Here is a 24,028-nt window from a genome sequence, read left to right as displayed (position 1 = left end):
CTCTGGTAATGACAGATGCCGCCTGAGAACCAGGCACTTGCCCTCCCCCAGGGCCATGTTTCTGTGAGGTGAAATGCCTACTTGAGAAAAAGAAAAAAGAAATGAAGGCATGTCATGGACACAGTCCCAGCTGAACAGCTGTTTCTCATCAGAGTTGGGACGTTTTTGCACTCTGGCACCTGCCTCATTTCTTCTAAAAGAGGTCCTGTCTGCTCAGCAGGGCTGCTGCTTTTCCTGTTCCACCCTCCTCTCCTCTGAAGCCTAACAGGGAGTGCCTGTCCTCAGCCTGCCTGGGTCTTCAGGGAAAGCTGGCTTCTCTCTGGGCACCTAAGAAGTGGTGAAAGGGACTTGCAGTGTTTGGGGAGTTAGAGCAGAAGACGTGGGGCATGGTGTGGGTGAGAGCTCTGGGGAAGGAGTCATTCTGTTTTCCCAGACGGCCGCATCATAGTCCTGCCTCTGCATCCCCTTTCTGCCCTTAGGCGTTCCCATTTCAGGCCGGCAGAGGAGATGCAAGGCCTAGATCAGCGATTTTCCCTCAAAATCCTAATAATATTAAGGTGAAGGGGCTCTGCACTGCCTGCCCAGCCTCTCACTCTGGGCGGCTGTTGTCTATTGTGAGTCTGAGGAACCCCATGACTTCACAAAATACAATTTGAAAACCAATAGTCTAGAGGCTAGAATCCCAGGGAGATTTCAGCCTGGGGAGAGCCCTGCCCATCCTGGCACCTTCATACGTTCCTTTCCTCCCTTCCTTTCTAGTTTATAGTGGAGTGTCATGGCAATACCCTTCTGCCACAGTTCCTGGGCATGTACCGCCTGACCGTGGATGGCGTGGAAACCTACATGGTGGTCACCAGGAATGTGTTCAGCCATCGGCTCACTGTACACCGCAAGTATGACCTCAAGGTAAGAGGTTCTGTGTTTCCCAGCTCTGTGGCTGCCTTTTCTCTGAGGCTTGGAGAGGCTACAACTCTAATTTCCACATAATGGGAGTAAGTGGAGCAAATGTTTTGGCATGGACAAATGACTCGAGAGTTGATATGCCTAATTCTTGTGGGCTAAAGGCTGTCTGAAGTCCAGGTGACAGTGACAAGAGGTTATTTAAACCCCAGATGTAACAACTGATGTTCTTCAACTCCTGTCAGGGGGATGTGTGCACCGAAGGCAGCAGTATGGGAACAGGCTGTGCTGACGCACACACCCTGGCAGCTTTCCAGGCCACGTGGACTGACAGCACAAGCGCATTTCTAGACACTGAAGAGAACACATTAGTTGAAACTAGCACAACATCATAAATCAGTGATACTTCAATTAAAAAAAAAAAACAAAAACACATTGGTGCCTGTGAACTACAGCAACCACAGCTCTCCACTGCTCCTTGAACCTGGTTTCCTGACCCCTGTTACCTTGCACCGCTCCCCCTGTCTCTGTTGCAGCTACACTGGTTTCCTTTCCATTTGTGCAATGCCTGCGCGCTCCGCCTCCCCAGGATCCCACACAGGCTGCCTGCAATCCCTTCCCTGCCTGTTTCTCCACCTCCGCCTTCCCCCACCTAATTCCTTCCTACTTAGCCTTGCGAGCTCAGCTCAAATATCACCTCTTCTAAGAAGCAGGCTTTGGTTACTGCCCGTTTCCAGTCCAGACCCTGCCTCTATGCTACATGCTCTCAGAGTGTCCCGTCTTCTCCCCTGTACCACTTTGCATCTTTGTAATTAATGGATTAATTAATCGTGTAGCTACTGTGTAATGTCTAGCTTCCCTGATAGAAGGAAAGTTCCTTAAGGGCAGGGGCTGAGTCTCTCCTGTTTCCTGAGCATGTGTCTGGTATAGGCAGATCTTTATAAGCAGTCTGTGACAGTGGAAGGGAACAAGTAGCTGCCTCCTGGCCCCTCTAGGAGTCTAACCAGCCTCCTTGAATTCAACTGCTGCCTCGCCCCAAAGACTGGTGCATGTTTTTTCACTCAACGGAATTTGCCTCAGCTGGACTTCTGATGGCTCTTATCCTTTCAGGGTTCTACTGTCGCCAGAGAAGCGAGTGACAAGGAGAAGGTATGCTGGGACCTGAGCTGATCAGTTGTGTTATGGGTCACAAGGAATCGGAAAAACCTTCTGTCGGCCCGCTTGTCCCCGTCTCCACCATCACCCCAGCCCAATTCCTAGACTCGCAGACATGCTCTGTGTCACTAAGCACCTGCCTTTCCTCATCCTTGGCCTAGGCCTTGGTCTCCAGCCTTTTACCTCTGCCCTTGCTGGGTTCTTCATAGTCCTGGAGGCCTGGCAGTTTCTTTCATACAGTCCAGCCTGAATAAGTGAGTCATCCAGGCTCAGCAGGAAGTCCTTTGGTCAGTCCTCAGTGTCTGATATGTGCCACATGTTTGCCATCCCTGCCTGCCTGAAGCCTGAGTCTGTAGACTCCTAGACTAAGCTCCTGATCTGGCAGGTTGGCTAAGGACCCTTTCCTTTCCTGTACCATTGCCCTCAGCAGAGGACTTCTTGGGGTGAATAACCTAACATGGCTATTGCTCTTCCAGGCCAAGGACTTGCCAACATTCAAAGACAATGACTTCCTCAACGAAGGACAGAAACTTCACGTGGGAGAGGAGAGTAAAAAGAACTTCCTGGAAAAACTGAAACGGGATGTAGAGGTACGTATTAATCCTCGTTTTTGCTTTGCTTGAGCAGCGCTCCCTCTTGTCCCCAGAGCAGGAGCCTCTTTAACATTAACGAAAATTGAATTCATTACTTTCCAGGAGTGTAGACAAAAGAGAAGATAGTGATTTGAGCAGTGTGGGTAGTTATTTGTATCAAAGCTATAGCAAACGAACATTCCATTTGAGGGGACACAGTTTGTGCAAGTAGAACCTTTGTAACTTGGTTTGGAATGCTTTTCCTAATCTCTTCACTAATCTGTTTCAACCTCTTTTTCAAACCTCTTCAAACTTCCTTTCTTGTAGTATCCCCATGGTGGAGGGGGCATCCAGCTGTCAGAATGACAGGAAGCTATTAAGATCCACCAACCGTGCCTTTCTCTAGGTCTGATTCTCCTCTTACCTAGCAACTTTATGGTTGAAATGGGACTCCCTGTGGAGAATTCCTCCAGGGGAGACAGGTGCTAAATAATGAATGTGATATCTGGACCACTTAATAACTCAGTGTCTCCTTTTTTAATAAGTTGGGGAGCCTGCTCATTAAAACCAAACACTATAGATTTTAAAAAATGTTTTACTATTTTTTTTATTGTGATAACATATGCATAACATAAAATTCACCATCTTAACCATTTTTAAGTTTAGTGGCATTAAGTGCATTTATGCTGTTGTGCAGCCATCACCACCATCCATCTCCAGAACTTTTTCATCTTCCCAAACTAAAACTCTGTACCCAAGAAACACTGATTCCTCATTCCCCCTTTCCCCTTGCCTTTGGCAACCACCATTTACTTCATGTCTCCATGAAATTGACTACTCTAGGACCCTCATGTAAGTGGATCATACAGTATTTGTCCTTGTGTCTGGCTTATTTTACTTACCATAAAGTCTTCAAGGTTCATTCATGTTGTACTGTGTGTTAGAATGTCCTTCCTTTTTGAGGCTGAATAATATTCCATTGCATGTATGTGTATACCACATTTGATCCTCCATTGATTCCTCCATCAATGGACACTTGGTACATTAGTTAAGATTCTCCAGAGAAACAGAATAGGGTGTAGATAGTTAGATAGATAGATGTTTATTATAAGGAAATGACTCACAATTATGGAGGCTGGCAAGTCCCAAGATCTACAGTTGGCAAGCTAGAGACCCAAGAGCTAATGTAGTTTTAGTCCAGAGGCCAGCAGGCTTGGACCCAGGAAGAACTGATGTTTCAGTCTGCATCTGAAGAGAGGAAGAAACTAAAGTCTTAGCTCAGAGGCAGTTAGGCAAGAGGAATTAGCTATTTATTTATGTATTTGGTTTTTTTTATATATATATACTTTTTTTATTGAATTATAGTCATTTTACAATGTGTCAAATTCCAGTGTAGAGCACAATTTTTCAGTTATACATGAACATACACACATTCATTGTCACATTCTCTTTCGCTGTGATCCACAAGATCCTGTATATACTTCCCTATGCTACACAGTACAATCTTGTTTATCTATTCTACATTTTGAAATCCCAGTCCCTTCCCACCCCGCATTTATGTATTTGTAAATTAAAAAAATTTTAAGGATTTATTACTTGCAGCAAGTAGGGAGAATACCAGGGAGCTTTCCCAAAAGAGTACTTCAGGAGGAGTTCCCTTACTTGCAGGAAGATCGGTGCTTTTGTTCTATTCAAGCCTTCAACTGATTGGATGAGGCCCACCCACACTAGGGAGGACAACCTGCTTTACTCACTTTACCAATTCACATGTTAATCTCATCTATAAACAGTATCACAGACAATAATATTTGACCAAATTCTGGGCACTCAGTAGCCCAGTCAAGTTGATACATAAAATTAACCATCACACTTGGATTGCTTTATTGTGAGTAATGCTGCTGTGAACATGGGTTTTATAAAATTCTTTTTGCCAGGAAGCTTTTCCTTAACCACCTCCTATTATGTTTCTGCCTTTATTCTGACATTCAGTTTGTCCAGAGTCTTTCTCTTGCCTTTTCTACTTTTCTCCCTGTTCTGACCTCGAAGAAGAATTTAAGGCAGTTTATATAGTTCCTGTGTTTTCACCTGCATGTTGCATTATAAATGTTTGCAGGCAGATAGGAGGGGGTGTGGTTCATGGACTCTCTCCCCTCTGGGACTCTGGCCCCTTCTGCCTTGGCCTTGAGAGGGCCTTGTGCAGAGGTGCTTGCAGTGGTGCCCCTCACCTTTCCCTGTGGAGAAGATTCTGCTGATCTCCTATAATTGAGACTTCTTGTGCTTTTAGTTGTCTTCTGGGCCAGTGTATGAAGCCGCTCTGGTCATATTATGATTCTCCTCATAGTTCTGTAGTCACAGAACTGTAGTCACAGTGGTCAGTCAGACAGTTTCCTGGTGCTGCAGGCTCATTTCTGACCATGGCAGAATGGCTGGCACATGGCTAATGGTGCCTGCTGGCTAGTTCACAGAGGATCTGGGCCAATGACTCTGGCCTCATCTTAGATAAACTGGAATGCCAGCTGGCCATTTGTATCCTGTATCATTCTCATGCTCTTTATCCTTCTCCAAGTCATGGGGTCCAAGATCAGAAGACTTAGGCACCATCCTGCTCACAACACTCATTACATGGATGAGAAAACAGGCTTGGCGAGGGAAGCCACACAGTGTAAGGGTGGCCCCAGCATTCTCCCCGTACACCACACGGCCTCTTTTGACCTTTAGGAAAGAAGTTGAGGATGTTGGTTGGTTCTGACTGCCATTATTATGTTGTGTTCCCTTTTCTTTTTCTCCACATTTTTATCCTAATTAGGTAAAGAAGCCAAATTGCATAGGTTTTCAAACTTTGTGACCACAGCTCGAGGTATATTTTACCTGGCAACCCAATACACACACACACACACACACACACACACACACACACACACACACACACAGAGTATCTTTCCTTACTTCATGTTATGTACTCTGATACTTTCTATTCTATTTTATGGTATTTAATAATAATAATTTAAAAAATCCTAGTCCCAGCCCACTAAATTGGATTTAGGACTCAACAATCATTTGAGATGCATGGTTTGAAAGATACTGCTATGTTACATCCGTCTCTCCAGTCTCTTGTGCTGTGCAGCATTCCATTATTTCTTTCCTCAAACTTGCCATGGTCTCCTCTTTTTTTTTTAATTTTTAAAACATTTTTATTGAAGTATAGTTGATTTATAATGTTTCAGATGTACAGGAAAGTGATTTAGTTTTATATATATATACACACACAACATATACATTCTTTTCCAGATTCTTTTTTTTAAGGAAGTTTTAATGCTGAGCATACACTCTACCACTGAGTTATACCCACCACCCCCAGATTCTTTTCCATTATAGGTTATTACAAGATATTGAATATAGTTCCCTGTGCTTTATGAAGGTCCTTATTGTTTATCTATTTTCTATATAGTAGTTTGTATCTTTTAACCCCAAATTCTAATTTATCCCTCCTACCTCACCCCTTTGGTAACCATAAGTTTGTTTGTATGTCTATGAGTCTGTAGATTCTATATATAAGTGATACTTGTCTTTCTCTAAGTTACTTCACTGAGTGTGATCATCTCTAGGTCCATCCATGTTACTGCAAATGGCATTTCATTTTTTAATGGCTGAGTAATATTCCATTGTGTATATATACCACATCTTTATCCATTCATCCATCTGTGGACATTTAAGTTGTTTCCATGTCTTAGCTATTGTAATAGTGCTGTTATGAACATTGAGGTGCATGTATCTTTTCTAATTAGTTTTCGTATTTTCTAGATATATGCCCAGGACAGGGATTGCTGGATCATGTTGTAACTCTATATTTAATTTTTTAAGGACTCTCCTTACTGTTTTCTATAGTGGCTGCACCAACTTACATTCTCTCCAGCAGTGTAGGAGGGTTCCCTTTTCTTCACATCCTCTCTAGCATTTATTATTTGTAGACTTTTAGATGATGGCCATTCTGACCAACATGAGATGATACCTCTTATTTTTGATTGGCATTTCTCTAATAATTAGCAACATTGAGCATCTTTTCATGTGCCTGTTTGCCATCTGTATGTCTTCTTTGGAGAAATGTCTATATAAATCTTCTGCCATTTTTTGATTGTTTTTTTTTTTTAACATTTTTTATTGATTTATAATCATTTTACAATGTTGTGTCAAATTCCAGTGTTCAGCACAATTTTTCAGTCATACATGGACATATACACACTCATTGTCACATTTTTTTCTCTGTGAGCTACCATAACATTTTGTGTATATTTCCCTGTGCTATACAGTATAATCTTGTTTATCTATTCTACAATTTTGAAATCCCAGTCTATCCCTTCCCACCCTCCGCCCCCCTGGCAACCACAAGTCTGTATTCTCTGTCTATGAGTCTATTTCTGTCCTGTATTTACGCTTTGTTTTTGTTTGTCTGTTTGTTTGTTTTTTAGATTCCACATATGAGTGATCTCATATGGTATTTTTCTTTCTCTTTCTGGCTTACTTCGCTTAGAATGACATTCTCCAGGAGCATCCATGTTGCTGCAGATGGCGTTATGTTGTCGGTTTTTATGGCTGAGTACTATTCCATTGTATAAATATACCACATCTTCTTTATCCAGTCACCTGTTGATGGACATTTAGGCTGTTTCCATGTTTTGAATATTGTAAATAGTGCTGCTATGAACACTGGGGTGCAGGTGTCATCCTGAAGTAGGGTTCCTTCTGGATACAAGATACAATAAACCTCCTAGAGGAAAACATAGGCAAAACATTTTCTGACATACATTTCAAAAATTTTCTCCTAGTAGAAATAAAAGCAAGAATAAACAAATGGGACCTAATGAAACTTACAAGCTTCTGCACAGCAAAGGAAACCATAAGTAAAACAAGAAAACAACCTATGGAATGGGAGAAAATTTTTGCAAATGAAACCGACAAAGGCTTGATCTCCAGAATATATAAGCAGATCATACGAATCAATAAGAAAAAAAATAAATAACCCAATCCAAAAATGGGCAGAAGACCTAAACAAGCAGTTCTCCAAGGAAGACATACAAATGATCAAAAGGCACATGAAAAAATACTCAATATCACTAATTATCAGAGAAATGCAAATCAAAACTACAATGAGGTATCACCTCACACCAGTCAGAATAGCCGTCATTCAAAAATCCACAAATGACAAATGCTGGAGAGGCTGTGGAGAAAGGGGAATCCTCCTACACTGCTGGTGGGAATGCAGTTTGGTGCCGTCAGTATGGAAAACAGTGTGGAGATTCCTCAAAAGACTAGGAATAGACTTATAGACTTACAGTATGACCCAGGAATCCCACTCCTGGGCTTGTATCCAGAAGGGTGGTTTGTTTTTTATATTGAGCTGTATAAGCTGTTTGTATATTTTAGAAATTAATCTCTTATCAGTCACATTATTTGAAAATATTTTCTCCCATTCTGTAGGTTGTCTTTTTATTTATGGTCTCCTTTGCTGTGCAAAAGCTTTTAAATTTAATTAGGTCTCCGCTTGTTTATTTTTGCTTTTGTTTCCATTACTTTAGGACATGGATCCAAAAAAATATTGCTGTGATTTATGTCAGACTGTTGTCTATGTTTTCCTCTAGGGGTTTTATAGTATCTGGTCTTACATTTAGGTCTTTAATCCATTCTGAGTTTACTTTTGCTTATGGTGGTAGAGAATGTTCTAATTTCATACTTTTACATGTAGCTGTCCAGTTTTCCCAGCACTGCTTATTGAAAAGACTATCTTTTCTCCATTATATATTCTTGTCTCCTTTGTAGATTAATTGACCCATAAGTGCATGGGTTTATTTCTGGGCTTTTATACTGTTCCATTGATCTGTGTGTCTGTTTCTGTGCCAGTACCATACTGTTCTGATTACTGTAGCTTTGTAGTATAGTCTGAAGTCAGAGAGCATGATTCTTCCAGCTCCATTCTTCTTTCTCAAGTTTGTTTTGGCTAGCCATGTCCTCTTTTGATCCCAGATGGAATGGCATGTTTCCTCTTCCTGCAGTGCGCCTTCTACTTTTACTCCCAACCTCTGCCTGCCTGACTCCTCTTCATCCATGAGGCTCAGTTTCAACTCCTTTCCTCATGGAGGCCTTCCCCCTGCTGCTTTGGACTCCCACAGCTTCTTGCCCTTGTGGAATGACTGTCTTTTCCATTAGACATCAAGTTCATTGAGGGCAGACTCTACTGTCTTATTCAGAATGGGAGAATTGAGTTGAAAGGAATGCACTTTCTCCTCTTTCCAGATACCACTCTGCCTCTCCAGATGTCCCATGTAACCTCTTCCTTCCACCTCTCCTTCCCCCATCTCCCTAGTTCCTGGCCCAGCTGAAGATCATGGACTACAGCCTGCTGGTGGGCATCCACGATGTGGACCGGGCAGAGCAGGAGGAGATGGAGGTGGAGGAGCGGGCAGAGGATGAGGAGTGTGAGAACGACGGGGTGGGCGGCAACCTGCTCTGTTCCTACGGCACACCTCCTGACAGCCCGGGCAACCTCCTCAGCTTTCCCCGGTTCTTCGGGCCTGGCGAGTTTGATCCCTCTGTTGATGTCTATGCCATGAAAAGCCATGAAAGTAAGTAGGAGCCTGCACCTGTACCTCCCCCTTCAGGCCTGTTGTGTAGATGACCCATAGGTGTCTGGGCTTCCACCTTATTAACTGTTGACTTTGGCCTCTTTCTGGCTCCAGGCTGCCATCCTGGGTCACTACCGGTCACTCTGTCTTCTGGGGCCCTAGGATCCTTCTCTGTCAGGCCTTCTTTCACTCTTCGCTTGTCCTGCATAGCTGAGGCGTGGTTGAGCTCTGGTTCATGGGGTGGACAAAACCTCATAAATAGTCTCATGTCAATCCCACAGGGTAGCTGTGAAGATCAAATTAAGTAAGAGCTATGAAAGCTTCTAAGAAGGACTCCACTGGCCATCCCTTTTCTCAGATTCCAAATGATAGGGATGAATCTGGATGTCATATCTGAGGAGTTATGGACCCAGCTGCTTTCTGGTCTTCTGCCTGCCTCTTCTTTCCTGCTTCCTCTCCTCATTCAGGTGCCCCCAAGAAGGAAGTTTATTTCATGGCCATCATTGATATACTTACGCCATATGATGCTAAGAAGAAAGCTGCACATGCTGCCAAAACAGTGAAACATGGGGTGAGTTCTCCCTGTCTCCATCGAGGCCTGGGGGGTGGGCTCTCAGACCCCAAGGAGGCCTCTTGCTCTAAGGAAACACCCTCCTGCCCCCTCCCTCCAGGACAGGGAACAGGAAGGGCAGCCTGCCTGGTTGCTTTGTGTCCCCTCTTCACCGTCTACAGCATATCCCCTCCCTGCGGCTGGCTGATATGCCCAACTTGTTTTTCGCCTAGTTCTCTGGCTCCTTTCCCCAGGGCTGCTGGGCATATTGTGCGTCTTGTTGACCGCTGGTAATAGCTCTGTTTACATGCCCACACTGCTCCCCAGGGGCCTGTTTCCCCATGGACTTCAAACTACTGTTCTCCAAACAGGGGCCCCACAGAGATCTGGAGCTTCTCTGCCACCTCCCCCACTGCCTTGTCCTCCTTCAGTGGGTACAGCCCTGAGGGTTGTGAATCAGAGGAGTGGGGCCAGGGCAATTTTGAGACATGGGAACCGTTTCTCAAAGTGGCCTGCCCAGTTGGGGGCGGTGGGTAGTATTTAGCTCTTATGCGGAACCAGAGGTTCCTGAATACCCAGACCCCTCCCAGGTGCAGCCTCCTGATGGAGACCAAGGAGCTCGACCTGAGTTGGCTTCTGTATATTACAGGCGGGGGCCGAGATCTCGACTGTGAACCCTGAACAGTACTCCAAACGCTTCAACGAGTTCATGTCCAACATCCTGACGTAGTTACCCTCTACCGTCAGCCAGAGCCAGAGTGCTGGATGTGGGGTCGGGGATTGGAAGAGGGAGAGGGTGTATTTGGGCTAGATGGGAGGGTGGGGAGCAGAGTGGGGGTAGGGAAGGGCTTTAGCAATGAGACTGCAGCCTGTGACACTGAAAGAGACCCTCGCTGGGGAGGAGGGGATGTGCTGTGTGTGCGTGCTCACAGGATGTAGCCTCACCTTCTGCTTACCCTTGATTTCTTCCCCCCTCATTTACCCAGGTTAAAAAAGGAGTTTCCTTTTTGTTACCTTGTAACCTTTTAAGATACCTTGAGGGTAGAGATGACTTTGTGGGTTTATTTGGGTTTTGTTTTTGAAATTTCATTGCTCCAGATTTGCTATTTATAATGATGTCTGTCACCTTATCCACCCTCCCCATCCCTGCCCTGCCGTCAGTTCCCTTCAATTAAAGAAGCACTCATAGACCCAGCCAAGGGTCCTCTCAGAGCAAAGCGCTGATACCAGAGGAGAGGCGGTTAGACCGCCTCAGCCCTGCTGCATTTGATCTAGTCTGGATTTAATTTTTTTATTTCATGGAGTATCGTGCACAGCTTCCTTCACCTTTCCGCCTTGGATCCAAGTGAAATGTTACATGATTCCTCCATGTAAATGCTGTCCCTCCTGAAGGAACACTCCAGATCAACATCAGGCATCTTGGATCAGAATCACAGATCTTAGACGGGAGTGAGTTCATCCTCATGGATGGTAAGGGTTCGGTGGGGGCTGGTGGGCTCTCAGACAGCTGGTTCTCAGAGAACCCCATGACCATCACCCAAGCCCCTGGGCTCTCGGTCCCTGGAGTTCAGATTTCACCATAAAGCCTGTTGCTCACTGAGTCAAGAGGAACTAGAAATCACCTTTCGATATAACACGACCCTCGTGCTTAAATGGCTGATGAGTATCAAGTGAAGTCTTGTGCCCTCCATCCATTTACTTCCTTCTAACCTTCTCCCAGGCACTCTCACTTATCAGTGAGCTTTTAGGTGGGGGCAGATCTCCACATGCCTGGGCTGCTCCTTGCAGAGATACCTCTTCAAGCCCCAGGGCTACCATGTAGGTTATCTGACTCCCTGTGCCTGTGGTTTGTCACCTGGATGGTTGTGGCCAGCATACCTTGGAGTGTGGCACCCAAGCCTGAGCCACTTGAGGATATGACCCAGGAGCTCCAGTGTGGAGGCTTGATGTGGGGTTCCACCTGGCCCCAACCTCAGAGCTGTTTCTCCTTGATGCCCGCCTCTAGACTTTTAGCAGCTCAGCCACCCACAGGCCTCCTCTGGAGTGGCATCCTGCAGCTTCCTACAGGATCTCTACTCACCTTCTGAGCCTGCTACCCAGGCCTCAGAACTGAGCCTCAGAATTGTGCCCCTCTGTGATGCCATCAGAGCAGTCTGGTCTGGCTAGGAGAGAAAACAACCCTGTGCTGGGGGAGGTACATTCCTGCATCTTCTCACCTCACCAGGAACTGGGGATTTGGGATGAGATACGGTAAAACTTGTAGATAACTCCACAGATTGAAAGAAAGTTTGTGGAACCATTTTGAATGAGTAGATTGGTTTCCTTGGCTTCCTCCAAACCTGGCCAAGCTCAGCTTCTGGAGCAGGAACGAGCACCGTCTCTGTGCCTAGCCGACAGCATTTAGGTCAGGGAGGCCGCATTCTTGGACTCCACTGGGGCTGTTGGAACCCTTCTGGAAGAGGCAGACTGGGGCCAAATAACTGCCCTGGCCCCAGGAAGGGGCTGTAGGAAGTTCTGAACGTCAGCAGCAAGACTGCGAAGTGACTTGGGGAAGAACTTGGAACCAAGTGACTCATGAAGAAAACACATTTGACTTAAGAAGGGATTAGTAGGAATGATGTTTGGACTTGATTTCCTCATCTCCTGATCAAGAATGAAAATTTGGATCTGCTCCTAGTCAGGCCCAGCGTCTCCGAAGCTTGGCAGGTTGTCCCCCAACGGCCTCCACAGCCTTGGGCTCCCATCGGCTTCCTGCATTTGGTCTGCTGATCGTGTTGCCATAACGTGTACGAAAAGTGTAACCAGTCGTGTCAGTTAAAGGTGAGCTACCAGATATCTAACTTCTTTAACATTGAGTTTTTGTGGGGTGTTTTTTTTTGTACATTGTTTACATTTTGAGAGATAGCATTCTATTTTAAATGCTCTTTTTGTTTTTCTGACAGTATTGTTGACCGAGTCGAAACATTTGAGCAGTGGTTTGGAGGATTTTAAATTTTTTTTAAAGGTCATTCTCTGTGCTATCGGCAAAACCTTGGGTTTGGTCCTCTAATTCCTTTGGCATTCAGATGTTTAAAAGCTATTTATCTTGGTTTATACAAGTTTTTTCTTTTTTTTTTTGTAACGATGAAGATATTATATTTGGTTTGCAGTCTGAATGTAGAGGAAGTGAAGTGATCCCCAAACTTGTCTGCCCCTACTCTTCTCCAAGCCCCACTCTTCCCTCGCTGGGCAGTAGAAGGCATCCAAGGGGAGGTGACTACCCTCCCCATCACTCTTTGGAGCCATGAAGAAAAGCTGAAAGGTCTTATGGCATCCCAGAATAATTTGGGGTCTCCCAAGAACAAAGATAATAAGAATGGGATGTGGCTGACTAGGTGAGGCCTGGTTAGGGATAAGGACAGGATTCCCCTCTGTTCTCTCCCTCTACCATTTAACCAGTCACAGCTTCTCCTGTCCTGCCCCTCTAATTCTGAAAGTGTGGCTGAGAAAACTCTAGTCTCCCAGGTCTCCCCACCAAAGGGAGGGGTTCTCTGAAAATTCCGCTTAGACCACTAGCAGGCCTCTGGCCCTTGTTCCTATTAATGAACCACTGAGTCTTGGTCCCCCAGTGCAAGCTCCTTCCCTGTGCCCTGCAGTTTGGGGGTTACGGGGCAGGTTAGGAAGCCAGCAGCTCCAGGAGCACAGACCGAAGCAGTGCTTGATCTCTCCTTATCTAGCTCAGGGGTTACGGGTCTGTGGCACGTGCTACGAGTCGCCCCTTGGCTTTTCTCAGTGGCACACCCTAGGTTCCCACCACAGGCAGCTCGTCCTCCCTTCTCCCTCTTCCTACTTTTGTTTCTCTTGCCTGTGCTTTAGACCTCAAACAGGTCCCCTGGTAGTGCTCAGGACTCACTCCTGCCCTACCAAGTTTCCCCTCTTCACAGTCTGCCAGGGCCTGCCCCGGGGAGGTGGACCAAAGACCCAGGACTTTTCTCAGTAGCCAATCCCACCCCCGTAATTGTCTTTTTACCAATTCAGGTAGGGAGAAAAATACAGCAATCCCCAGCATTTGAGCTACTCAAGTGTTAGGGGCCAGAAGGGACAGTGTGTTTAAACTACCCTTAGAGCTCTGGCCTTAGACCTGTGGCTCCCCCAGTTCCAGGGACCTCACTTCTTTCTGGCAGAAATGTGGGGAGGGGGATCCAGCCTGAGCACAGGAATCAAAGGGAAAACATTCAAACTGCCCCCAACTTTACCAGCCATCTGCAGGGGGCTATGACATAGCCCTAGCCTTCTGAAACGTGCCACTTAGGGAGAGTGTCTCCAAAGGGAAGAGAATTGCCTGTCCCCAGCGAGTTGTGCCGAGATCCTTTGGAGGCTGGGGAGGAAACTTCCAGAGAAGCCCCTTCCCCTTGCTCAGAGCCATTTTGTGAGGAAGTGGGAACCAACAACCTTTGGGGGAAGGCCTGGTGCTGCTCAGCACACTCAAGCATCAGGTCAGATATTGTAATCAAAAAATGTGAATAAAGTTTAGATTCAGCTTTTGGGGGAGCAGGATAAACTACCACCCCACCATATGTGTGTGACTTCTCAGTTTCCCACTGCAATTTCCATTTTTTAAATAGGAATTTTCAACCCCCTGTGCTTGTCTAACGTCTGCTCGGAACAATTCGAGACCTCGTTACTGTTTTAAAATGCATGCATGTTAAGATGAATCTCCAACCCGAGGAAAAAAATAAAACTCAAAAAAGCTTTGTGTATATACCTGTTATGTGTGAGTCCTTTGGAAATGAGCCTTTTATTTATCCTTTTCATAATTAAAAGGTTTGGGTCCCAGTTTCAAAGGCTGCCTGGGCTAAGTCAGGGTATGGCTTGAGTTTGGAGAAAGACGTCAGTGACTTTGGTCACCCACTTTCAGGCGCAGTCGCTAAGCAGTGGTTAAGAGCACAGGCACCAGGGCCTGTCAGCCGTCGCTCCCGTGCTCGCTGGGGAGCAGACAAACTGGCCCTCCCTTCTCCAGCTGCATAGAACCAACAACACTTGCCAGAAGCCACACACCTGCCCCAGATCTCCCTTGACTAGCTATGTGGCTGACTTAACAAGACACCTCTGTGTGCCTCAGGTTCTCCATCTAAACTCTTTTAGATTAAAATCTGGTGGTTCTCAAAGTGTGGTTCTGGACTAGCAGCATCAGCAGCATGTGGGAATCAAATTCTCCAGTCCCTCTGCAGGCCTGAATCAGAAACTGTTTTAACAAGCCCTCCAGGTGATTCTGATGGAGCCTAAAGTTTAGGAACTACTTGCTAATCAGGGCATCTAGGTTGCAAGCTGGAATCATTTGGGGAGCTTTTGGAAAAATAGGTGCCCAGGCCCCTTTAAAAGGCCAGATAAATCAGAATCTTGAGGGATGGGATCTAAATACCTGTGTTTTAGAAGCTCCCTAGGTGACTAATGTGCAGCCACGGTTAAAAAACACTGATGTACAAGGAAATTACTTGTGGATACTTGGCCAAATTTCTGTCTGAAAAAATGAAAGAAGATTTAAGGGTTTTACAAGAATTGAATAAAAAGGATTGGCTTTGGAGTCAAATGGAACACGGGTTTACATCTTTGCCCTACCACCTATTAAAGTGGCCATGGGCAAGTTATTTAACTACCATTAAACAAGGATGTCAATTACTTTAAGTCAACATGATTAAATTCTAGAATGTGTAAAGCACTTTGTGCTGCGCTAGCACATAGCAGGCAGCCAACAAGTGATCTGTAGATATTATCCCTGCGCATGGGCCGGCAGAGCATGCTGCAAGTCAAGAAGAAAACCTGAGGGGTGAGCTATAACCCAAGCAGCTATTTGTAACTGCCCAGCTGGGGACAGAGATCTGGTAAAGAACTCAAAAGACAGAGAAGCAGGAGTGAAAGAAAAACTTTTATTTAAAAAAAAGGTGGGGGCTCTGGGAACAGAGTTAGTCCATTCGGGCCTTCAGTGTCCTGGTGGTGATTTTGTCCTTCTCACTGCAGAGGGAGAAAGTCACAAAACATCTACACCCATCTAGACGGCAGAACAAACTAGAACAAACAGCTGTCCTAACTGGGGTTAAGTTTTGCCCGTGTTTTGTTAATGGTTAATGTTAGCTCATTTCCTCGGCCTGTGGTGAGGAAGGGGGAGAACGGAGAAATTTCTATAGGTGGAGCCATCAAAAGTTGAGATGATTCAGGGCCAGAATGTGAAGCCCTCCAAAGAAGGGAAGGAGCTTCCCAGGTCTAGAGGCCTAGGAAGGAGGTGTGATGTGTTTCACTCCAGTGATCATAAAAAATCCTGGGGGTGGTAAATTCTCTATCAGCCCCAATCTCTTTTTCACGGTAATTAAGCAGCTTATCCCATAACAAAAGGGTCCTAAGGCTTAGGCTGGGATGTTCCCAAGGAAAGCTTTTGGGAGGATACCTTTGACTTCATCCAGTCAGGTTCCTGGTGACAACCCCAAGCAAGTACAAAGGAAAAGGGGGTGTCAGTTAGGAATCTGGCTGGGGGTTGGAAAATCGTTCCCAGAGCTGAGTAGACCACACAGTTGTGGGTTCCACACTGGTGTGAGCTGGGAGAGGAGAGGAGCCACCCAGCATTTATTTCAATCAATTTGCAGTAGCTCTACTGTGGCTCATTCCCACACAGGTTCCTGAGACTCTGGGGACACTGTTCAGGATAGAAAGAAATGTCTACTGTGATCAAGGGGAGGAGACTGTTAGGGTCAGGGAGCCTCACCAGACAGAGACCAGGAAAACCTGGGTAGGTTCCCAGCCGCCACCCTTAGGAAGCATGGATTTCTGCTATCCCATGCCTGCTGCAAGTGCCTTTCTTATTTCACACCTGACTAGGGGGCTGGGAAGATGTGGTATTTGTGCAGAAGAGGAGAGGCAGGTGTCTGCAAAGCTGCTAGACTTCTCCCAACGCATACTCACATGATGTGGACAATGACTCCCATGCCCGACACTGCGTCCCTGTCCACAGCATTCAGCATGGCTTGTGAGATGGTTTCAAATAGGTGTTCTGGATCCTGCCAACAGAGCAGAAGCCTTTCAATTCCCAGAGCCTCGGAGCCTAACTTGGTCTGGCTCCTTAACTTTTTTCTCTAGGCTCAAGGTGGCCAGCTCTGGCCTCTCCCGTGCCTGAAGTGAGAGGTAGCTCCTTGGATTTGAGAAGCCACCTCAGTTCCTTCTCAGAAGGAAGCAAGGTTATGGAAGGAAAAGTTCAAGCCCTGAACTCCCTCCACTAACCAGCAGTGTGATCTTGAACAAGTCACATGTCTCTACCCTAAGCCTCAATTCCTCTTCTGGAAAATGGGTAGAAGAATCCCCGTGGCTCCTGTGTGCTTTATCAGCTCTCTGGTGGGCTCTCCTCCTGAGTGGCCCAGAGGTACCTCAAAACTCAACCGTTCCAACCATGAACCCATTCCCTCCCAAACCTGTTCCTTTTCCAACATTCTCTATCTTGGTTGACTTAGCTAGAAAACTCTAGGGTCCTCATATCTCCACCTCCCTCACTTCTGTTTTAAGTGACCAAGTTCTCTAGACTCTGCCTGTCCCACTCCCAAACTGCCACTCTCTTTGCTCAGGACCTCAGCACCTCCCACAGGTGACTACAGTATCCTGTCCTGCCTACCTGCAGGCCTCCAGTTCCTCAGGTTTCTTACTGCCTTTGACACCATACCAAAAGAAAGAGTTCAAACTCCTTGGCGTGGCATTCAAGGCATTGCAAAGTGTCATCCGCCTTTCTCTCCCCCCACATTCTGCCCACACTCCAGCAGCCACAGCAAGCACTCTCCAGTCACTGGACACACTTGGCCCCTCCTGTATCTTTGCATAGGCTGTTCCTTCTGCCAGCCATGCCTTTTCTTTCCTCCTTTTCCTGGCAAACTTCATTTTAACAAGTATTTGGGTATCTGTCTTGCTTCATCAGGCTGCGGAGAGCCCTTGAAAACAGACTGTCTGGTTTCCCGAGAGCCTGGAAGGCACTATTCCAGTCCTTCCAGGTGATTTCCTCACACCACCACTCATAAGGTAGGTTCTATTGTTACCCTCATTTTACAGCTGAGGAAATGGAAGCAACAGAGAAGCAAAGAAGAACATAACTAATTAAATCGTAGGTGGATCTGGGTTTCCCATGCAGACAACCTGGCTCCAGGGCCTATTCTAACCCTACACCTTGTTAAATGTTCAGTGAATGGTTGTGAGAATCCCTTAAACCCAGTGTAAGGAATTATCTGTTGCTGTAGCAAATACCTGACTGAAGTACCCCTAACAGAAGGTGCCCTCCCTGGGAGCCAGCCAGCCAGCCAGCCCACACCAAAGCCCTGGCACACAGAGTTTCTGGACACCCTTTGAAGGTTCGGCAGTTGTGGCTTTCTCTCCTACCCACACCATTCTCATTACCTGCCAGGGAGACACGTTTCCCCCGATGGCCAAGGGGTGGGCACCACAGAACCCAGTCTCACCCCGTGCCACCAACTCACCATGTTGGGCTCCCAGAGGGACTCACACATGCCGTACATTTGTTCGGTGCAGGTGCCACTGACCACAAAGTCATCAGTCACCATGGGGCAGCCGATGAGGTCTAGAGAGCAGATGAAAGGCTTAAAGGTCTTTGGGTCCAAGCCGGCAATGACTGGCTCAGTGTAGTAGGGCCCGAACCTGTTGGGGCCAGGAGCAGAGAGAGAAACCAGAGCACAAGAACATTAACTTTCCTGCTCAGGCCTATTCAAACAAAGCCATGGATCAGGCCCAGGGAGGAGGGTGGAGGGCCTGCTTGGGGCAGGACCCACTCCCAACCCCCTGGCACTGAGCAATGCTCTAAGACTTTCTCTTCTTTTCTCTGACACTCACCTTCATATCCTCATCACCCCGACCCTCTCTTCCTCTTCCTTTCTTCAGGAATTCTGGTTCCCCGTCCCTCCATCTCCCCTATCATCATCCAGGTCCTATTACCATTCAATCTTCTATTTATACACCTATACCTTTACTCCTTTCAAAAAAAGATTTGAAGCACTTTGTAAAAAAACACACTGAAGAATGAAACTAAACCATTAAAACAAAATACAACACATTCAGACTGAACAGAAAGTTTTGTTCTGAGTCTCCCAGCAGGCAAAGCAAAGAAGGATACTCAGTGAGCTGGGTCATTTTCATTGTCTGCCATCAGAAAATAACAGCTCATCAGAAACTTGTTCCAGACCTCAAGCTTTGAGAAGATCCAATCTTCAGAATCTTTATATATAAAATACTCAAAAACTAGTGGCCACTATCCTCAATAGAAACATTAAGTAAAGAGGCATCATCCATGTTTTATATTGGCTCTCAGTGATTTCTCAGGGAATGATCTTAAGTTATAGCTCTGAAAAAAATAATTCTAAATCAAAAATAATCATCGTAAGGTGGAGGAAGAGGTTGGAGTAGCGTGCTTTGATCTGGCATTTCTCAAACAGATCCCTAGGTATCAAATTCCTATAAGAAATTTTAAATTTTGTATTTTTGTCTCAATAAACTGAAAATAAAGTTAATGTAAGAATATCCTGTGTTATCTGGGTAACAACCTTAAAACAGCTCAGGGCCTGCCTTTGTACTTCCAGTCATGTCAGTGCTAAGGTACCACCTTAATTTTTACTGGCAGTGTTTCCCAGAGGTGCCTGGATGGATTCTCTGGAGTCCATGAGAAGTTTTTTATTTTAAAAAGGGTCTGTACATTGCTTAATTCTGCAAATCACTGTATTAGCCTATCCTGCTGGAAAATCAATGATTTCAGTTAGGCTTGTAGAGAAAGGTCCTGGTTACAGTAGCTAAGAATCTAGAATTTTCCAGGTTAGCCTTGATGTCCTGTATTTTTATTATTTGCAATAAACATGGGCCATTAAGTGTATACCTAAATGTTTGTTAATTTGTACAACTTTATAAGACTTCCACTCTACACCTGAAAGTAATATAATAGTATCAATCAATTACATCTCAATTAAAAGAGAAAGAAAAAGAACAATTTCCCCCCATATAAATCAGTTAAAAAAAATCTTTTGTTAAACCTTTCTCAATTTGGGATTTTGATAAACCTAGTAACCACAGATGGCAGACAACTCATAGCTGAGGATATCAACATACACCTAAAAAAAAGGTAACCCTTTGTTTTATTTCTTTAATACTAAAAAAGCAACAATATTGCTACCAGTATGGAAATGTCAAAAACAGTTTTGAAAGCTAAAGAGTACTTTTGCAACTTTTGTATAAAGTCTAAAATTATTTCAAAATAGAACGGTTTTGGTATTGTTTTTTAAAGAAAAAAGAGCTCAACCTATTGTCCTGCCACCCAGTTTTGCCCAGAGGTGGGTGGGGAAGTACCTACCAGGTTCTCCCTTCAATTCCATCCTAGCCTCTGCACTGAATTTTACAGTTAAGGGCCCCTTCCTTTCTCATCATAAAGTCCTCACCTGGCAAAAATGAACATACCCAGTGTTTAGGTTCCACGTATTCCAGAGATTCGAATGACAGGACTTTAGGGAAGCGTGGCTCCCGGCAGGCAGACTCCAGGGCATACTTTGGTAAGGTTAACTCTGTCACCTAGGAGTAAGTTCATTTGCTGTTTGCACTCCCTGCCTTCTTCTGAAGTAGCCCTTTCTTTCCTATTTGGTTGTTAAGATAGGCCCTTAGAAAACAGACCCATAAAATAAGGATACTGTCCTGCAAATACGAAATGGGTGGATGAGGAGGACTCTCCTTCCTGGGCACCCCTTCCATACTACTTGGCCAGTCAAAGGTTTCCGCATTCCCCCAGTCCCAGGCTACACTTCTGCTTACCGTTTCTCATACAGGAGGTTGGCCACCATGCTCATGAGGGTGTAAGGCTTGATCTGCCGACCTTCCTTCAGCTCATACAGGTTCAGCCGAAACTTGAGGCGCTGGGCGCTGTGGTAGGAGGAGAAAAGTGAGTTATTAAGTCATTGCTGAGTGTCCCCTGGTGTCCACCTTGTGGAGGCCAGGAGGTGCAGAAGGAGATGCACAATCCCAGCCCCTGCCAAGACTTCTCTCTCCCCATCCCAGTGATCTTCACACCAGAGGCCCAGCCTCCCGTTGTCCACTTTTAGGACTTGTCCAACACTTTTACCTGTAAACATGCCACTCTGCTAACCTTTTTTTTTCATACTTCTTTTGAGGCGAGAAAAGGGGAGTTAAGAAGTGGATTTCCCCTCCCATACTTTTGAGGAATAGTTTATACAATTCACTCTTGGCAGGAATCTGCATACTGCCTAGTGATGAGAGCTTATGGTAGAAAGAGCAGTGAACTGAGACAGCTGACTTGGGCTAAGCCTTCATCTTACCACTTAATTTTTCCATCCCTAAGAAGGGGACAAAATAAATCACTTGGCAGTGAGATGATGTATAGGTGAACAACAAGGTGCTTGGAAAACTGCGAAGTATGTGTGTTAATGAGCAGCAGCTGCTGCACTAACGGACTGAGAGGTGCCCAAGAAAACAGGCCACACCTCCTCCAGTGCCACATCAGAGCCCAGGGAAAGGCCCCGCAGGGAGCAGACCAATGACATACCTTCTGGAAGCAGAGCAATGAGTCACAGGACACCGGAACAAAGAGCCTGAGACACGACCTGAGCTCCATTTAACAGGTGAGGAAACTGAGGCCTAGCAAAATTAGCCATGACTGCCCACAAACAAGCAAACTCGGTGAGAAGAGCCCCCTGAAGAAGAGGAACAGTGTGAGGAGAACAGGAAGGCTGATGGGGATGGGGTCCTTCACAACGACAGGGACGCTAAGCTATCACTCTGATTCTATCAGAACTGGGAAAAAATGGCTGGCGGGTTTAGAGCTCAGGAAGAATTTCTGAGTAATATGTCCTTGAGACTTAGGGAGACTTAAGGGAAATGATGGAGAAAATTTTCTGACAAGCTCCCACTCACATGAGTGAACTATCCCCCAGTCTTCTAAGAACTAAGTCCAGGAACTGCTGCTCTGTAAGCCACCAGCTTCCTGATGGATCTGCCACCTGTGACCACATCTTCCCTCTTGAAACTTCTACCCTGATTGTTCTCCTCTGGCCTCTCTTCTTCCCTCACTGCTAAATATTACAGTTCAGCTCTCAAGTGGCAGCTTATTTTTTCCCTCTATATATTTTGTCTCTCCAGAATCTGTTCCCCTAGATTTAACAGATCACCAATGCCTAGCCAGCTCTGAGATATAACTTCAAGACACCAGCTCCTCATAAGATGTTTCTACCTGGCTTGCCTTGTCCTTTCAAAACTGGTATCAAAATCAAAGGCATCACCTTTCCCCTAAGACTAGTTTTCCCAATTCCTATACTTCAGTCAACATGCTCAAAACAGAAATCATATTTAAACCATTTCTGGATTGCTCACATGCCAAGTACTAGTCTAGATACACATAAGAGATAAAAAAGATGTGGACACCGACCTCAGTGGATAACTCTTTGGCCTCACAATATCCCAGCTGCCACTAAGGTTGGTCAGCACAACCCACAGAAATGCCTTCCTCTCCTCTCCCACCACTTCCACTCCATTAGGACCACAATCCTCACACATGGGCCATCACAAGAGCTACCTATTTCATCTCCCAGAGTCTCCCTTCTCTCACAGAACCACTTTCAACTGGATAACTAATCTAGCAATTAATATGCACCGACTCATTATGGGTTAATTATCTTTCTGTACACCTGTCTTGTCTCCCAACTAGACCTGAAGTTCTTTAGAGCCTGAGCAGTCTTTGACCTCAGAGATTGGGATCCTGGGTGACATTCATTAGCTTACAGCTTAGGCAACACACGCTCTAGTGAGACCCTCAGTTTCCTCACCTGCAAAATGGGACAGCAACATGGTAATGTGGTTAAGAAGATTAAAGTCCATGCAAGTAAGTTGCTCTCCCCAGTGTTTGGCACAGAGTAAATGCTGGTAACTCGGTTTAGGATACCACTCTTATCAACTATGGTGTTTGGCAGTCTCACATTCACTGGTGTGTGGGAGATGACTGACACCCAGGCCACTCAAGCCGCTAAGCAAGGTTGGTCCTAGGAGAGGCGTAGGTGTGGGCGGGGACCCCCGACACTTACACTGTCTGGACGTCGGTGGCGAGCCCGGCCAGGCCGATATACAGCCGGTCGCCCATGGGAAAGATCTTCTGGAAGTCCGTGGTCACCATCTGGGCCTGGATCCCGAAGCGCCTGTCGGCAGCGATGGCCACACAGTTCTTCCCCTTCATGGCCATGACGGCCCCTCCGTTATAGGACATAATAGACTGGGGCAGACAGAGCGGAGAAGCTCAGTGCGAGAGGCCAAACGCGGCCACAAGCCCCCGATTCGGAGGCTCCTGTACGCACTGTTCTCCACTCTGGAGGTGCCTGGATGCCCCGAACTCCACAGCGGTCCGCTCCACCTTCAAACTGGAGCCACTTCCTTCAATCGACCACCAGGCCTCTCCGCCTCCCAAACGTCCCATGATCGCCCTCCCCGTTCCTCAGTCCCTACCCCGTGTCCCTTCTCCTTGTTTCCCATCTCACCATGATTGCGGTGTACTAAGACCTCCAACCGCCACAATTCCAGCAAACCGGCTATGGCTGTCGCTGCGCAACCACCCTCGCTGCTTTCTCTCTATTGGCTGAGAGGCAGATCCTTCCGGGATATTTCGCCTTCCTATTGGCTGTGCACCTTTGTCAGGCATCGGTACCGGAGTTTGGTTGAGAAGCCAAAACCGAGGCGAGGAAAGCGGAAAGTGAAAAGTCACTGTGAATGCGGAAGAACCCGGCGTCGCGGTGCAAACTGGGATCGCGGTGGACCCAGACTCCGGACATCGGAGACGGGGGCCGGAACCTGTGCCCACGTGGCTGTTGAAACCTGAGATAGACGACTTTCGCCCCAGTGAAGGGCCACCAAGCTGGTTAAGCGCACGCAGTGTGGGTCGGGCATATTACTTGTGAAGCTTGATTCATTTATTCATTCCAAGTACTTACATCGATTGTGTGCCAGGCACCGGGCTAGGCTCTGGGCATGCACTGGCCTAGAACGGTGCCTGGTATTTAAGAAGCTCCCATAAAACTTACATTTAATGCTGCGAGAGGGAGAAGGAGGGCGTCGCAGGAATTCTGCTCCTGCAGGGGTTCAGCTGCAAAGGGGAGGTTTGGAAGCCGAAAGTGATTCTGCTTTGGGGGACTTTCAGCAGGTCGACTTTATGTATCCCCAGTCTTAGATCATCCTAAAGA

The 24,028-nt window shown here is 46.1% G+C and overlaps 2 protein-coding genes across 2 annotated transcripts in view; one reads left to right on the top strand and one right to left on the bottom strand.

Moving 5' to 3' along the window:
• Positions 1-14,533, top strand: part of PIP4K2B (phosphatidylinositol-5-phosphate 4-kinase type 2 beta) — a 35,372-nt gene extending 20,839 nt beyond the window's left edge. The window contains exons 5-10 of the mRNA XM_010991847.3: positions 760-906; positions 2,011-2,049; positions 2,532-2,645; positions 8,986-9,244; positions 9,712-9,815; positions 10,444-14,533. Of these exons, the coding sequence (XP_010990149.1) occupies positions 760-906; positions 2,011-2,049; positions 2,532-2,645; positions 8,986-9,244; positions 9,712-9,815; positions 10,444-10,524 (744 nt within the window). The 3' untranslated portion in view covers positions 10,525-14,533. The remainder of the gene's footprint in view (positions 1-759; positions 907-2,010; positions 2,050-2,531; positions 2,646-8,985; positions 9,245-9,711; positions 9,816-10,443) is intronic.
• A 1,153-nt stretch (positions 14,534-15,686) lies between these two features.
• On the bottom strand, positions 15,687-23,439 carry PSMB3 (proteasome 20S subunit beta 3). Its single transcript, XM_031468221.2, has 6 exons — positions 23,330-23,439; positions 22,883-23,067; positions 20,604-20,711; positions 18,278-18,455; positions 16,728-16,822; positions 15,687-15,785 (listed from the first exon to the last, which is right to left on the bottom strand). The coding sequence occupies exons 1-6, from the start codon at positions 23,330-23,332 to the stop codon at positions 15,737-15,739; spliced, it is 618 nt and encodes a 205-aa protein (XP_031324081.1). The 5' UTR covers positions 23,333-23,439; the 3' UTR covers positions 15,687-15,736.
• Between the last annotated feature and the right edge of the window lie 589 nt (positions 23,440-24,028).

The sequence above is a fragment of the Camelus dromedarius genome, chromosome 16 (genome assembly GCF_036321535.1).
Source record: "Camelus dromedarius isolate mCamDro1 chromosome 16, mCamDro1.pat, whole genome shotgun sequence".
NCBI lineage: Eukaryota > Metazoa > Chordata > Mammalia > Artiodactyla > Camelidae > Camelus > Camelus dromedarius.
This window is presented reverse-complemented; position numbering and strand designations above follow the sequence as displayed.

Bases quoted from the DNA above. Each gene is read 5' to 3' on its own strand.
- PSMB3 (XM_031468221.2), bottom strand. The intron at 16,823-18,277 runs GTGAGTTGGTGG...CTCTGTTGGCAG, and splicing joins CCCTCTGGGAGCCCAACATG to GATCCAGAACACCTATTTGA. The intron at 15,786-16,727 runs GTGAGTATGCGT...CTCCCTCTGCAG, and splicing joins GGAGTCATTGTCCACATCAT to TGAGAAGGACAAAATCACCA.